At 49.4% G+C, this 13,427-nt stretch overlaps 1 protein-coding gene across 4 annotated transcripts in view; it reads left to right on the plus strand.

Moving 5' to 3' along the window:
* Nucleotides 1–13,427, plus strand: part of ulk1b (unc-51 like autophagy activating kinase 1) — a 130,656-nt gene that overhangs the window by 83,938 nt on the left and 33,291 nt on the right. For all 4 annotated transcript variants that reach the window (XR_005461459.1, XM_038803577.1, XM_038803741.1 and 1 more), the window contains exons 19-22: nucleotides 1,527–1,789; nucleotides 5,739–5,923; nucleotides 10,839–10,954; nucleotides 12,995–13,126. Coding sequence is in view for 3 of the 4 variants with exons in the window: in XM_038803577.1 (XP_038659505.1) it covers nucleotides 1,527–1,789; nucleotides 5,739–5,923; nucleotides 10,839–10,954; nucleotides 12,995–13,126 (696 nt within the window). In the remaining variant the exon portion in view is untranslated. The remainder of the gene's footprint in view (nucleotides 1–1,526; nucleotides 1,790–5,738; nucleotides 5,924–10,838; nucleotides 10,955–12,994; nucleotides 13,127–13,427) is intronic.

Here is a 13,427-nt window from a genome sequence, read left to right on the forward strand (position 1 = left end):
ACAGTGGGCTAAATCGCTGACTTTTAAAGCAGACCCAGGCAGGCCAGCAGCGCGGTTTCAATTCCTGTACCAGCCCCCCCCCCCCCCCCCGAACAGGCGCCGGAATGTGGCGATTAGGGGCTTTTCACAGCAACTTCATATTTGAAGCCTACGCGTGACAATAAGCGATTTTCATTTCATTTCAAGTTTCGAAGAGTTAAGTTCCAAAAAAGTTTGGGCAGAGGGATTGACCCCACCCCCCTGAGGACACAGGCTAAAGTCCAGGGTGTTTTGACTAAAAGGGTAGCGGAGGCTGGCAGATTAGGAAAACCATACAGAGTTTATATGAAGAATGAATGAACAGTAGTGATTATTGGGGATAAAGGGCTATTAGTTCCAGAAGTACAACAAGAACCTAAAGAGTAGAATCAGTAGTCCAAAGGTCTGGCCCTGCCAGAGACCTTACCATCTTACTAAGCCACTGTGTTACCGTGATACTGTTGCTATGATACCGTGATAACAGTGGACAGTTTCAGGCAGTACTAGTAGATCGAATAAGTGATCTATAAGCAGGGACAAAGTGTAACATGGCAAAATTTGGGGATGGTGCTAAAATAGGTGGGAAAGCAGGTAGTAAAGAGGAGATAAAACTATTTACAGACAGATATAGATAGGCTAGGAGATTGGACCAAAATTTGGGAGATGGAATGTAATGTCGATAAGTGCGAGTTTATCCATTTTGCCTGAAAAAGTAGAAAGGCAAATTATTATCTAAATGCAAAGCAGATTCAAGATGTGTCTGGGCAGAGGGATCTGGGTGTCTTTGTTCATGAATCGCAGAAAGTCGGTGTGCAGGGACAGCATGTAACTAAAAAGGCAAATGGAATGTTAGCATTTATTGTAAATAGATTGGAGAATAAAAGTAGAGACATGTTGTTGCAATTGTATAGAGTGTTGGTGAGGCCACATCTGGAGTATTGTGTCCAGTTTTGGTCTCCTTATATGAGGGAGGATGTGGGGGCGTTGGAGGCAGTTCAGAGGAGGTTCACCAGATTGATTCCGGGGATGAAAGGGTTGACGTCTGAGGAGAGATTGAACAGTTTGGGTTTATACTCGCTGGAGTTTAGAAGGATGAGAGGGGATCTGATCGAGGTGTATAAAACACTAAAAGGGATTGATAACGTAAACGTAGACCAAATGTCCCCCCTTGTGGGGCAATCTAGAACGAGAGGTCATGGATAGAGGCTGAGAGGCGGTAGATTAAGAACTGAGATGAGGAGGAACTACTTCTCGCAGAGGGGGGTGAATTTGTGGAACTCGCTGCCCCACAGTCCGGTGGAATCTGAGTCATTAAATGGTTTCAAGAAGGAGATAGATATATTTCTGATAAAAACAGGTTAAAGGGAGATGGGAAATAGGTGGGGAGGTGGATTTGGGACCAGGAAGAGATCAGCCAGGATCTGATTGAATGGCAGAGCAGGCTCGAAGGGCTGAATCGCTTACTTCTGCTCCTAATTTCTATGTTCCTATTTCCGTGTTGAAAACAGGCCTTTTCTTGCCAGAACCACACCAGCATGGGTTGGGCTCCAGACTGCACAGTGCTCCTAACCTCTCGGACACACACCAGTGTCGGCAGAAGATAAGGAAGCAGTACTCCGAGCCCATGGTGACGTACATGGCACACATTCAGCACAGCCAGCCACTGCAGGTGCCTGCACTGCAGCCTTGCAGACAGATGAGATCGTCTCCCAAACTCTCGGAGCTAATTCAGAGAAGCCCACTCCCAACCATCGTGGGATCTCCAACAAAGGTAACAATCCCCCCCCTCGCTCGCTTGCGAAACTCGTGTTTCACCGGAAGCAAAGTCATCAACCTGAAACGTTAAGTCTGCTTCTCTGTCCATAGATGCTGCCTGACTTGCTGGAGTATATCCAGCATTTTCTGTTGATATTTCAGGTTTCTAACAGCTGCAGGATTCTGTTTGTCTAATTTGCCACTTGACTTTTCTCAATGCTCAATTATTAGACAAAGAAAGAAAGACTTGCATTTCTATAGTGCCTTTCTCAGCCTCAAAGACATCCCCGTACAGCTACAACACTGGCGTCTACTCGGCAATGTGGAAAGTTGCCCGGGTGTGTCCGGTACACAGGAAACAGGACAAATCCAACCCGGCCAATTACCGTCCTATCAGTCCGCTCTCCATCATCAGCAAAGTGATGGGAGGAGTCACCAACAGTGCTATCAAGCGGCACTTACTCAGCAATAACCTGCTCACGAACGCTCAGTTTGGGTTCCGCCAGGGTCACTCAGCTCCTGACCTATGGGCAGCACGGTAGCACAGTGTTTAGCACAGTTGCTTCACAGCTCCAGGGTCTCGGGTTCAATTCTCGGCTTGGGTCACTGTCTGTGCGGAGTCTGCATGTTCTCCCCGTATCTGCGTGGGTTTCCTCCGGGCGCTCCGGTTTCCTCCCACAGTCCAAAGATGTGCAGGTTAGGTGGATTGTCTATGCTAAATTTTCATTCATATCCATAAAAGGTTAGGTGGGGTTACTGGGTTATGGGATAGGGTGGAGGTGTGGGCTTAAGTAGGGTGCTCTTTCCAAGGGCCAGTGAAGACTCGATGGGCCAAATGGCCTCCTTCTGCACTGTAAATTCTATGATTCTATGACCTCATTACAGCCTCAGTTCAAACATGGACTAAAGAGCTGAATGCCAGAGGTGAGAGTGACTGCCCTTGACATCAAGGCAGTATTTGACCGAGTGTGGCACCAAGGGGCCCTAGCTCATGTGAATCATGGGGGAAACTGTCCGCAGTTTGGAGTCATACGTGGCACTAGGGCTGTTTAGCACAGGGCTAAATTGCTGGCTTTGAAAGCAGACCAAGCAGGCCAGCAGCACGGTTCGATTCCCCGAACAGGCGCTGGAATGTGGCGACTAGGGGCTTTTCACAGTAACTTCATTTGAAGCCTACTTGTGACAATAAGCAATTTTCATTTTCATTCATAAATGAAAATGGTTGTGGAGGGCAATCATCTCAGCTCCAGGGCATCACTGCAGGAGTTCCTCAGGGTAGTGTCCTCGGCTCCAACCATCTTCAGCTGCTTCATCAATGATCTCCCTTCCATCATAAGGTCAGATGTGGGGGTGTTTGCGGATGACTGCACAATGTTTAGCACCATTCCGACTCCTCAGATAATGAATCAGCCCGTGTCCAAATGCAGCAAGACCTGGACAATAACCAGGCTTGGACTGACAAGTGACAAGTTACATTCACGCCACACAAATGCCAGACAATGACCATCCCCTACAAGAGTGGATCTAACCACCGTCCCTGGACATTCAATGGCATTACCATCGCTGAATCTCCCACAATCAACATCCTGGGAGTTACCATTGATCAGAAACTGAACTGGACCCAGCCACATTAATACTGTGGCTACCAGGGCAGGTCAAAGGCTGGGATTCCTATGGCGAGCAACTCATCTCCTGACGCCCCAAAGACTGTCCACCATCTACAAGGCACAAGTCAGGAGTGTAATGGAATAGTCTCCACTTGCCTGGATGAGCGCAGCTCCAACAACACTCAAGAAACTCAACACCATCCAGGACAAAGCAGCCGCGATTAATTGCTCCCCCTTCCACAAACATTCACTCCCTCCACCACCGACGAACAGTGGCAGCCGTCTGCACCATCTACAAGATGCACTGCAGGAAGTCACCAAGGTTCCTTAGACAGTACCTTCCAAACCCAGAACCTCGACCATCTAGAAGGACAAGGGCAGCAGATACCTGGGAACCTCACCACCTGGAGGCTCCCCTCCAAGCCACTCACCACCCTGACTTAGAAATATATCGGCCGTTCCTTCACTGTCGCCAAGTCAAAATCCTGGAAATCCCTCCCTAACAGCACAGTGGGTGTACCTACACCTCAAGGACTGCATCGGTTCAAGAAGGCAGCTCACCACCACCTTCTGAAGGGCAACTAGGGATGGGCAATAAATGCTGGCCTAACCAGCCCACATCCCGTAAATTAATTTAAAAATAGCTTTGCACCCATTTGCTGCACAGCACGATCCCACAGTTGGTTATGTGATAATGATCGGATAACCTGTTTGTGGTGAACTTCCTCCCCTCGAGCCTACTCCACCATTCAATAAGCAATCCACTTTCCTGTCTGTTCCCCCAAAACCCTGGACTCCATTTTAACCTTTAATTCCGGAAGAATTCCTGGGGGGCTGGTTTAGCTCACTGGGCTAAATCGCTGGCTTTTAAAGCAGACCAAGCAGGCCAGCAGCACGGTTCGATTCCTGTACCAGCCTCCCCAGACAGGCGCCGGAATGTGGCGACTAGGGGCTTTTCACAGTAACTTCATTCAAGCCTACTCGTGACAATAAGTCATTTCCTTTCATTTCATTTCAAGAGTTGCCAACCCCAGCACTGGGAGAAGAGCCAGGGTTTTTGGACACCGGTTTGAGATGCAGGGGATATTAATTTTTTTGGGGATAAATTTAGAGTAGCCAATTATTTCTGGGGCTGGTTTAGCACAGTGGGTAAACAGCTGGCTTGTAATGCAGAACAAAGTCAGCAGCGCGGGTTCAATTCCCGTACCAGCCTCCCCGAACAGGCGCCGGAATGTGGCAACTAGGGTAACACAGTAACTTCATTGAAGCCTACATGTGACAATAAGCGATTATTATTATTATATATTTTTTCCAATTAAGGGGCAATTTAGCGTAGCCAATCCACCTACCCTGCACATCTTTGGGCTGTGGGGGTGAAACGCAGACACGGGGAGAATGTGCAAACTCCACGCGGACAGAGACCCAGGGCTGGGATTCGAACCCGGGTCCTCAGCGCCGTAGCCCCAGTGCTAACCACTGCATTGCGTGCCGCCCAGAGCACTGGATATTAATGCTGGGTTGTAGGGTAACAGAGAAGAGGAAAATGGAGAGGGGCTGGTTTAGCTCACTCAGCTAAATCGCTGGCTTTTAAAGCAGACCAAGTAGGCCAGCAGCATGGTTCGATTCCCGTACCAGCCTCCCCGGACAGGCGCCGGAATGTGGCGACTAGGGGCTTTCACAGTAACTTCATTGAAGCCTACTCGTGACAATAAGCGATTTCATTTCATTGACTGTCCCCCTGGAGAGAGCGGACAACAGACACAGAATGTTCAAGAACAGGGAAGGGCCGTGGCTGACACAAGTAGTTTGTAAGTTTTCCCCGGGGATGTACTTGTTCCAGGTATTGCAGGGTTGGTACAGATCCATGTTGGGATCTGATCTGTGGTCCGTGTTGAACGCATGACATCGCTTAGTGAAACCTCAATCCTAAACTCGCACCAGGCTGCAGCAATGCAGATTGCCAATGAGGCAGATTTTATTCTCGTGTGTGAACCATCAATTTTTTTTTTTTTTAAATAAATTTAGCGTACCCAATTATTTTTTCCAATTAAGGGGCAATTTAGCATGGCCAATCCACCTAACCTGCACATCTTTGGGTTGTGGGGGTGAAACCCACGCAGACACGGGGAGAATGTGCAAACTCCACACGGACAGTGACCCAGGGCCGGGATTCGAACCCGGGTCCTCAGCGCCGTAGGCAGAAATGCTAACCATTGTGCCACCGTGCTGCCCGTGAACCATCAATTTACTGTGTACTTTTGAAAATGTTGTGACCTCAGTACAAAGTAGAATCAAGTGTCCTTGCTTGAAAACCGAATCTGAAAGAAAGAATGAGCCTCCCAATTTTGTTTTCCGCAGGTTCACGCACCGTTTGAATTTCCTGAGGTTCCCGGCTCCCAGAATCTTGTCACGCTGCTCGCTCACCAAGGCCTGACTCTGGCCTCAGCCCACAACAGGACAGTGCCAAACCTCAGCCCCCTCCAGCATCAGCACCTTGACCTTGGACTGAAGCCTGTCGATGACCTCAAGGGACCATTTGGCAGGTGATGCGCGGTTTCAAAATTAACACTGAATGTGAGAAACTTTTCAACAAGGCCCATTGCTGCTGCAGGGAAAAGGGGATACGAAAGACTGACGCTCTGGACAGAATCAGAGCATTATCAATACCATACATGGAATTACATAAGAACATAAGAACATAAGAACTAGGAGCAGGAGTAGGCCATCTGGCCCCTCGAGCCTGCTCCGCCATTCAATGAGATCATGGCTGATCTTTTGTGGACTCAGCTCCACTTTCCGGCCCGAACACCATAACCCTTAATCCCTTTATTCTTCAAAAAACTATCTATCTTTACCTTAAAAACATGTAATGAAGGAGCCTCAACTGCTTCACTGGGCAAGGAATTCCATAGATTCACAACCCTTTGGGTGAAGAAGTTCCTCCTAAACTCAGTTCTAAATCTACTTCCCCTTATTTTGAGGCTATGCCCCCTAGTTCTGCTGTCACCCGCCAGTGGAAACAACCTGCCCGCATCTATCCTATCTATTCCCTTCATAATTTTAAATGTTTCTATAAGATAAGATAAGATAAGAATTGGATTCTACAGCACAGAAGCAGGCCATTTGGCCCATCTGGTCCGTACCGCTAATGGCGCTTCACATGAGCCCATCTCCCTTCAATCCACCCTATCAGCAGACCCTCCTGCTCCTTTCCCCACCGTGTGTCGATCTAGTTTCCCCTGAAATGTATCTATGCCAATCCCGCAACTACTTCCTGTGAGTCCCAAATTCTCACCACTCTCTGGGCAAAGACCTTTTACCTGAGTTTTGTAACAGATTTATTCGTGACTGCGCTATATTTCTGGCCCTTGTATTCCCTGATGGCTGTGATGATATGTGAAGTGCAGGTGAAAACTCTCCGGCCCGTCAGGAGAGAGAGTTGGGCGTTGCGGTAGAGGGCTAGTAGTAGGTCCATGGGTAGTGGAGGTTGATGGGCTAAAGGGCCTCCCTCAGCCATGCAGAAGTAAATCGGTCGTTATTTTCATGCTGATTGCATTTTTGTACTGAGGATTTGAATCGATGGGGGCACACCTGACAACGCCCGCCTTTGTTACCCCCCCCATCCTCCCTTGAACTGTGTGGCTTGCTGAGCCATTTGAAATTTTACCTTTTTCTTTGCAGTTGCAGGTTAGTGAAGCAGATGGGCTTTTACAATAAGGGTGATAGTTTTATGGTCACCGTTACTGAGACTAACTTTCATAGTCTCTCTCTCTCACACGCACATTCTCTCTATCTTGCTATCTCTCTCTCTCTCTCTCACACACACATTCTCTCTCTTGCTCTCTCTCTCACACATACACAGTCTCTCTATCCTGCTGTCTCTCCCTCTCACACATTCTATCTTGCTGTCGCATGTTCTAATGCTAACATTAGGGCATTTAAATGGTCATTGGATAAACATATGGACGATAAGGGAATAGTGTAGATGGGCTTTAGATTGGTTTCACAGGTCGGCGCAACATCGAGGGCCGAAGGGCCTGTACTGCGCTGGAATGTTCTAATGTCTAATCCCAGAGTTATGTATTAATCAAAATTAAATTTTGCCAGCTGCTGGGGTGGGGCCTGACTGGGCCACTGATTACTGTAAACCATGAAGAGGACAGTATAGAACCTCAGAAGGACACTGACAGGTTGGTGGAGTGGGCAGATAGGGGGCAGATGAAGTTCAATGCGGAGAAGTGTGAGGTGATTCATTCTGGTAGGAAGACACGTTAAACAATAACGGGTAAAATTCTAAAGGGGCTGCAGAAACACATCAAGATAGAATTAGTAATCACCTGGAAAGAGCCAGCATGGATTTTTAAAGGGGAAATCGCGTTTAACTAACTTGCTGGAGTTTTTTGAAGAGGTGACAGAAAGGGACTATACCTTGCCTGTGTCAGGACCATTTCTGTTTTGAGGGTAGCCTGTTGTTCAGCTACCGTTTTTTCCCTCCAGCCTTTCGTTCTAGTGTAACTGGCCCAGCTCCGTACCTGCCCCATTGAAGTCGGCTCCCCCCGGTAGTTAATTATTCTTATTCCGGATCACCCATTGTCTTCTTCTACAATCATCCAAAACCTTATGACGCAATGATCACTGTCACCTAACTGCTCCCCCACTTCATTTCCAAGAACCAGGTCTGACAGTGTCTAAATCCTCATTGAACTGGACACACATTACTGTCGAAAACTTCCCTGAACACACACTAGTTTTCCTGCCCTTTACACGACCACTATCCCAACCTATATTTGGGTCATTATGCTCCCCCATTATAATTACTCTCTCGTGTTTGCGTCTCTCTGTAATTTCCCTGCAGATTTGCTCCGCTCCATACTTCCCACTAGTTGGCAGTCTGTAGACTACACTGAACAATGACACTGCTCCCATTTTGTTCCTTAACTCGAGTCAAATTGAAACAAGCAGGGGATGGTTTAGCTCAGTGGGCTAAACAGCTGGTTTGTGATGTCGAACAAGGCCAGCAGCGCGGGTTCAATTCCCGTACCAGCTCCCCGAACAGGCACCGGAATGTGGCGACTAGGGGCTTTTCACTGTAACTTGTGACAATAAAAGGTTATTATCATTATTGTTCACTTGACCCCATTGCAGCATCCTCTTTCTCCAGCATGCCATGCTCTCCATAACCAATACCGCCACCCCTCCAGCAAATACCCAGGGATATTTAATACCCAGTCCTGCCCATCCTTGAGCCAGGTCTCAGTTATACATAAAATTTACAGTGCAGAAGGAGGCCATTCGGCCCATCAAGTCTGCACTGGATCTTGGAAAGAGCATCCTACCCGAGGTCAACACCTTCACCCCATCCCCATAACCCAGTAACCCCACCCAACACTAAGGGCAATTTTGGACACTTAAGAGCAATTTATCATGGCCAATCCACCTAACCTGCACATCTTTGGACTGTGGGAGGAAACCGGAGCACCCGGAGGAAACCCACGCAGACACGGGGAGGATGTGCAGACTCCACACAGACAGTGACCCAAGCCGGAATCGAACCTGGGACCCTGGAGCTGTGAAGCCATTGTGCTATCCACAATGCTACTGTGCTGCCCTATTTTTCCACCATGTAATCTGCGCCTGTAACTCCCTAATCTTATTTACGATACTCCGTGCATTCACACACATGCACAATAAACCTGATTAAACACCATGGGCGGAATTCTCCGACCCCCCCTGCAGGGTCAGGGAATCGCCCGGGGCCTTCATAAATCCTGCCCCCGCCGTGGCCAGAATTCTCCGCCACCCGGGAATCGGCGGGGGCGGGATTCGCGCCCTGCCGGTCGGCGGGCACCCTGCGGCGATTCTCCGGCCCGCAATGGGTCGAAGTCCCGCCGCTGTCAGGCCTCTCCCGCCGGCGTGGGTTTGAACCACCTCTGTGCCGGCGGGAGCAGGCGGCGCGAGCGGGCCTGGGGGGGCGCAGGGCGATCGGACCCCAGGGGGTGCCCCCACGGTGGCCTGGCCCGCGATCAGGGTCCACCGATCGGCAGGCGGGCCAGTGCCGTGGGGGCACTGTTTTTCTTCCGCCGCCGCCACGGCCATGCTGAGGCGGAAGAGACCCCCTCCACCGCGCATGCGCCGGTGGCGACCGCTGACGCTCCGGCGCATGCGCGGACTCACGCCGACTGGCGAAGGCCTTTCGGCCAGCCCCGACGCCGGCTGGCGTGTCGCCAAAGGCCGTTAGCACCAATCGGCGGAGCGGGAGCCACTCCGAAATCATCAGCATCAATGTGGACCACGGCCTTCTGCTCCCCGTCCCCTAAAAGAATGTCCTGCAGCCACTTTGACCCCTTTGACCCTGGCTAATGAATCCCCGATCAGAATTGCTCTTCCTTTCTCCTTCCGTCCCTCGTGTACAGCCAAGCCGCTCGTTGGAGCAACAAACCTGGCTCTGACTGCCCTCTGCTGAGGAACCAGCTCCCACTACAAAAAACTGATTCCTCAGCGGGTGCCCGGTGGGACTCCTGCACGACCTGTACAAAAAGTACCAGGGACGACATGAGGAAAAAGGTCACAGCGAGGGTTAGGATCTGGAATGCACTTCCAGATAAGGTTCACAAGAATGATCCCTGGAATGAAGAGCTTGTCATATGAGGAACGGTTGAGGACTCTGGGTCTCTACTCGTTGGAGTTTAGAAAGTTGAGGGGGGGAATCTTATTGAAACTTACAGGATACTGTGAGGCCTGTATAGAGTGGGCATGGAGAGGATGTTTCCACCATTCGGAGAATATAACCCGAGAGCAGAGCCTCAGACTGAAGGGACGATCCTTTAAAACAGAGATGAGGAGGAATATTTTCAGCCAGAGGGTGGGTGAATCTGTGGAACTCTTTGCCGCAGAAGGCTGTGGAGGCCAATTCACTGAATTCACTAAGACAGAGATAAATAGGTTCCTGATTAATAAGGAGATCAGAGGTTATGGGGTGAAGGCAGGAGAATGGGGTTGAGAAACATATCGACCATGATTGAATGGCGGAGCAGACTCGATGGGCTGAATGGCCTAATTCTGTTCCTATATCTTATGGTCTAAATGGTAGAGGGGAATTCGGTAGCAACTTTTAAAAGAGAATTAGATAAATACTTTGTCTGAAAGATCCAGTTCAGACTAGATTGGTATCATGGAATCCTTCTGTGCCATATTGTTCTATGATATAAGTAGAGACGTAATATTTGGCCTACTTGCAAGTTTGCTGGCTTCAGACAAAGGGTTAAATGCGCACTAAAACAAATAACATCTTAAATTACAAATGTTTTTGAAGCAGTGAATAATGAAATTCATTCTCATGACACATTACCGCCTGTGACGTTAATGAAGCCGTGTGAAGGCGAAGAAGGAATTCTCTAAGCCTGTGAGATTTGTGTTTTTATGCTCCATTTGTTGATGGATTACCTGCTCAACCTGCAGATCGCTCAGCGCCGGCAAACTGTCTGATCTACTGCTGAAGGCGGCGTTTGGAGGACCCATGTCAGAAGCTGGCAGCAACGACAGTCTAAACGCTGAGAAGCCAATGGATGTAACAGGTGAGGAAGGAGGGCCGGACAAAGGAGGCTGTTCAGGGACGTCCTTTATAATTTAGGGTCTGCGATGTTACTTCCATATTGGGGTAGGGCCGCGTTTTCCAAACTTTTTTCCCCTGGGACCCACTTCGGCCAACTGGCCGACTTTGGAGACCCAAGCCACGTTTGCTTCCCTTTAATGTGACAGGTGAGCCTGCCTGGTCCCCACGATCTCACTCCATGGGCTTTGCATCCTCTCTCAGTCTGGGTGAGACGGGAGGAAGGAAGCACCGGCCCAGAGTAACCGGAACACATAGAAGAAAGACGCGGCCTCTCTCTCTCACTGTCTCTCTCTCTCTCCTCTCCTCTCTGTCCCTCTGTCTCTCCTGCCCCCCCCCCCCCCTCCCATGTCTGGGCTATCCGTTATCACTTCAGTTTCGCTCTCTCCCTATCAGTGTCCATCACCTTACAAGTTCCTCTGCATCTGCCACCATGTGGCAGCCTCAGGGAAGAGACTGTTTAGCACAGGGCTAAATCGCTGGCTTTGAAAGCAGACCAAGGGAGGCCAGCAGCACGGTTCAATTCCCGTACCAGCCTCCCCGAACAGGCGTCGGAGTGTGGACTAGGGGTTTTTCACAGTAACTTCATTAAAGCCTACTTGTGACAATAAGTGATTTTCATTTCCTGTCTGATTGTCTTTATCTCCATATCTGTGCCACTATTTCCCATAATCAATGTCCATCTTATCCATTGCAGTTTGCTTTTCTCCTAGTGTAAGACTCTTTTTCCCATTTTTCACTTTATCGGTTGGAATTGATTGGTTTTTCTTGTTTTTCTCTCTGTTCCTATCTGGCCCGGTTAGTCCCCCTCTCCTCGTTCCCCTCTCTCTTTTTCCCCTGTTCCTAAACGACTCTTGCAGTTTTCTCTGTCTGTCCCCGTCCATCAATTTTGTTTCTCTTCCTCCAGTGTCACGTATGTCTCGTTTATTTCAACGTCTGGTGTGTCAAAGTAGGGTTACAGAGGACGGTCGGGAGATTGACACACACAGATATTGAGAAGTTGGCCTCATTCCGCCAACTTGTTGTCGGGACGAAGCTGTTGAATCTCATGAGAGGAGATTCGCGACGCTTGAGACGTCTCGCGAGTTTCAATGGAGCTTTGTGAGACATCGCGATCTGGATCTCGCCCTCACCTGGCCGTGATCCAAATCAACAAAACGGCTCATTGAAATATACGTTCGCCGAATTCAACCAGTGCCCAGGACCCAAAGGCAGATTTCCTTCCCCAAAGGACATTAGTGAACCAGATGGTTTTTTGCGACAATCGACAATGATTTCATGGTCAGCATTAGACTTTTTTTTATTAATTTCAGATTTTTCATTGAATTTAAGTTCCTCCATCTGCCCTGGTGAGCATTGCCTTGGGTCTCACTGATTATTAGTCCGGTGACAATACCGCTACGCCCACTGCCTCCCAGCTGCAAAACGGAAGGGCTGGTTTAGCTCAGTGGGCTAAACAGCTGGCTTGTAATGCAGAACAATGCCAGCAGCGCAGGTTCAATTCCTGTACCGGCCTCCCCGAACAGGCGCCGGAATGTGGCGACTAGGGGCTTTTCACAGTAACTTCATTGAAGCCTACTCGTGACAATAAGCTACTATTATTCTATTAGAGGGCATGGCCTAAATACAAGTTTTATTGCTGATTCAGTTAAATACCAGGAGGGATTGCACAGGCTGAATGGCCTCCAGCTGTTCCTATATACAGGCTTGCTCCCTTCCTAACAGCACTCTGAGTGTACCTACACTATATGGACGGCAGCAGTTCAAGAAGGCGACACCACCAACATCACGAGGGGCAATTTAGGATGGGCAATAAGTATTGGTGTAGCCAGAGAGGCCCATATTCAATGAAAGGATAAATAAGATGATTTTGCCTCCTTTGGGATCACTGTGCCTGTTTCTGGGAGTCACTCGGATTATATTTTCCTCCTCCGTGTTGTGGAAAATCTCTGACTTATCCCGACGAGCTGATTGCCTGTTTTCTCCCTCTCTCTCCTGGCTCCAGGTGCTCACGGAGGATATGCATCTTCAGGAGTGGGTGTGGCGTACTCCAGCAGTCCGGCGCCGGTGGTCTTTACAGTGGGGTCTCCCCCCAGCGACACCCCTCCCCACTCGGGCAGAACGAGAATGTTTTCAGGTACAGTCACCACTGGTTTACTTGATCAGTCAAGTAACCGTCTTTTGCGAGCGATGAATGGGTCATCATTCTGGGGTCACTCAGTGGGAGCGGTGCTGGGATTGTTCGTCGCATTGTCTGTCTTCTCACCTCTAACTGCCCAACATTGGGGCAGCACGGTAGCACAGTGGGTAGCACTGTCGCTTCACAGCGCCAAGGTCCCAGGTTCGACTCCCGGCTTGGGTCACTGTCTGTGCGGAGTCTGCACGTTCTCCCCGTGTGTGCGTGGGTTTCCTCCGGGTGCTCCGGTTTCCTCCCACAG

The sequence above is a fragment of the Scyliorhinus canicula genome, chromosome 1 (genome assembly GCF_902713615.1).
Source record: "Scyliorhinus canicula chromosome 1, sScyCan1.1, whole genome shotgun sequence".
In the NCBI taxonomy this organism is placed as follows: Eukaryota; Metazoa; Chordata; class Chondrichthyes; order Carcharhiniformes; family Scyliorhinidae; genus Scyliorhinus; species Scyliorhinus canicula.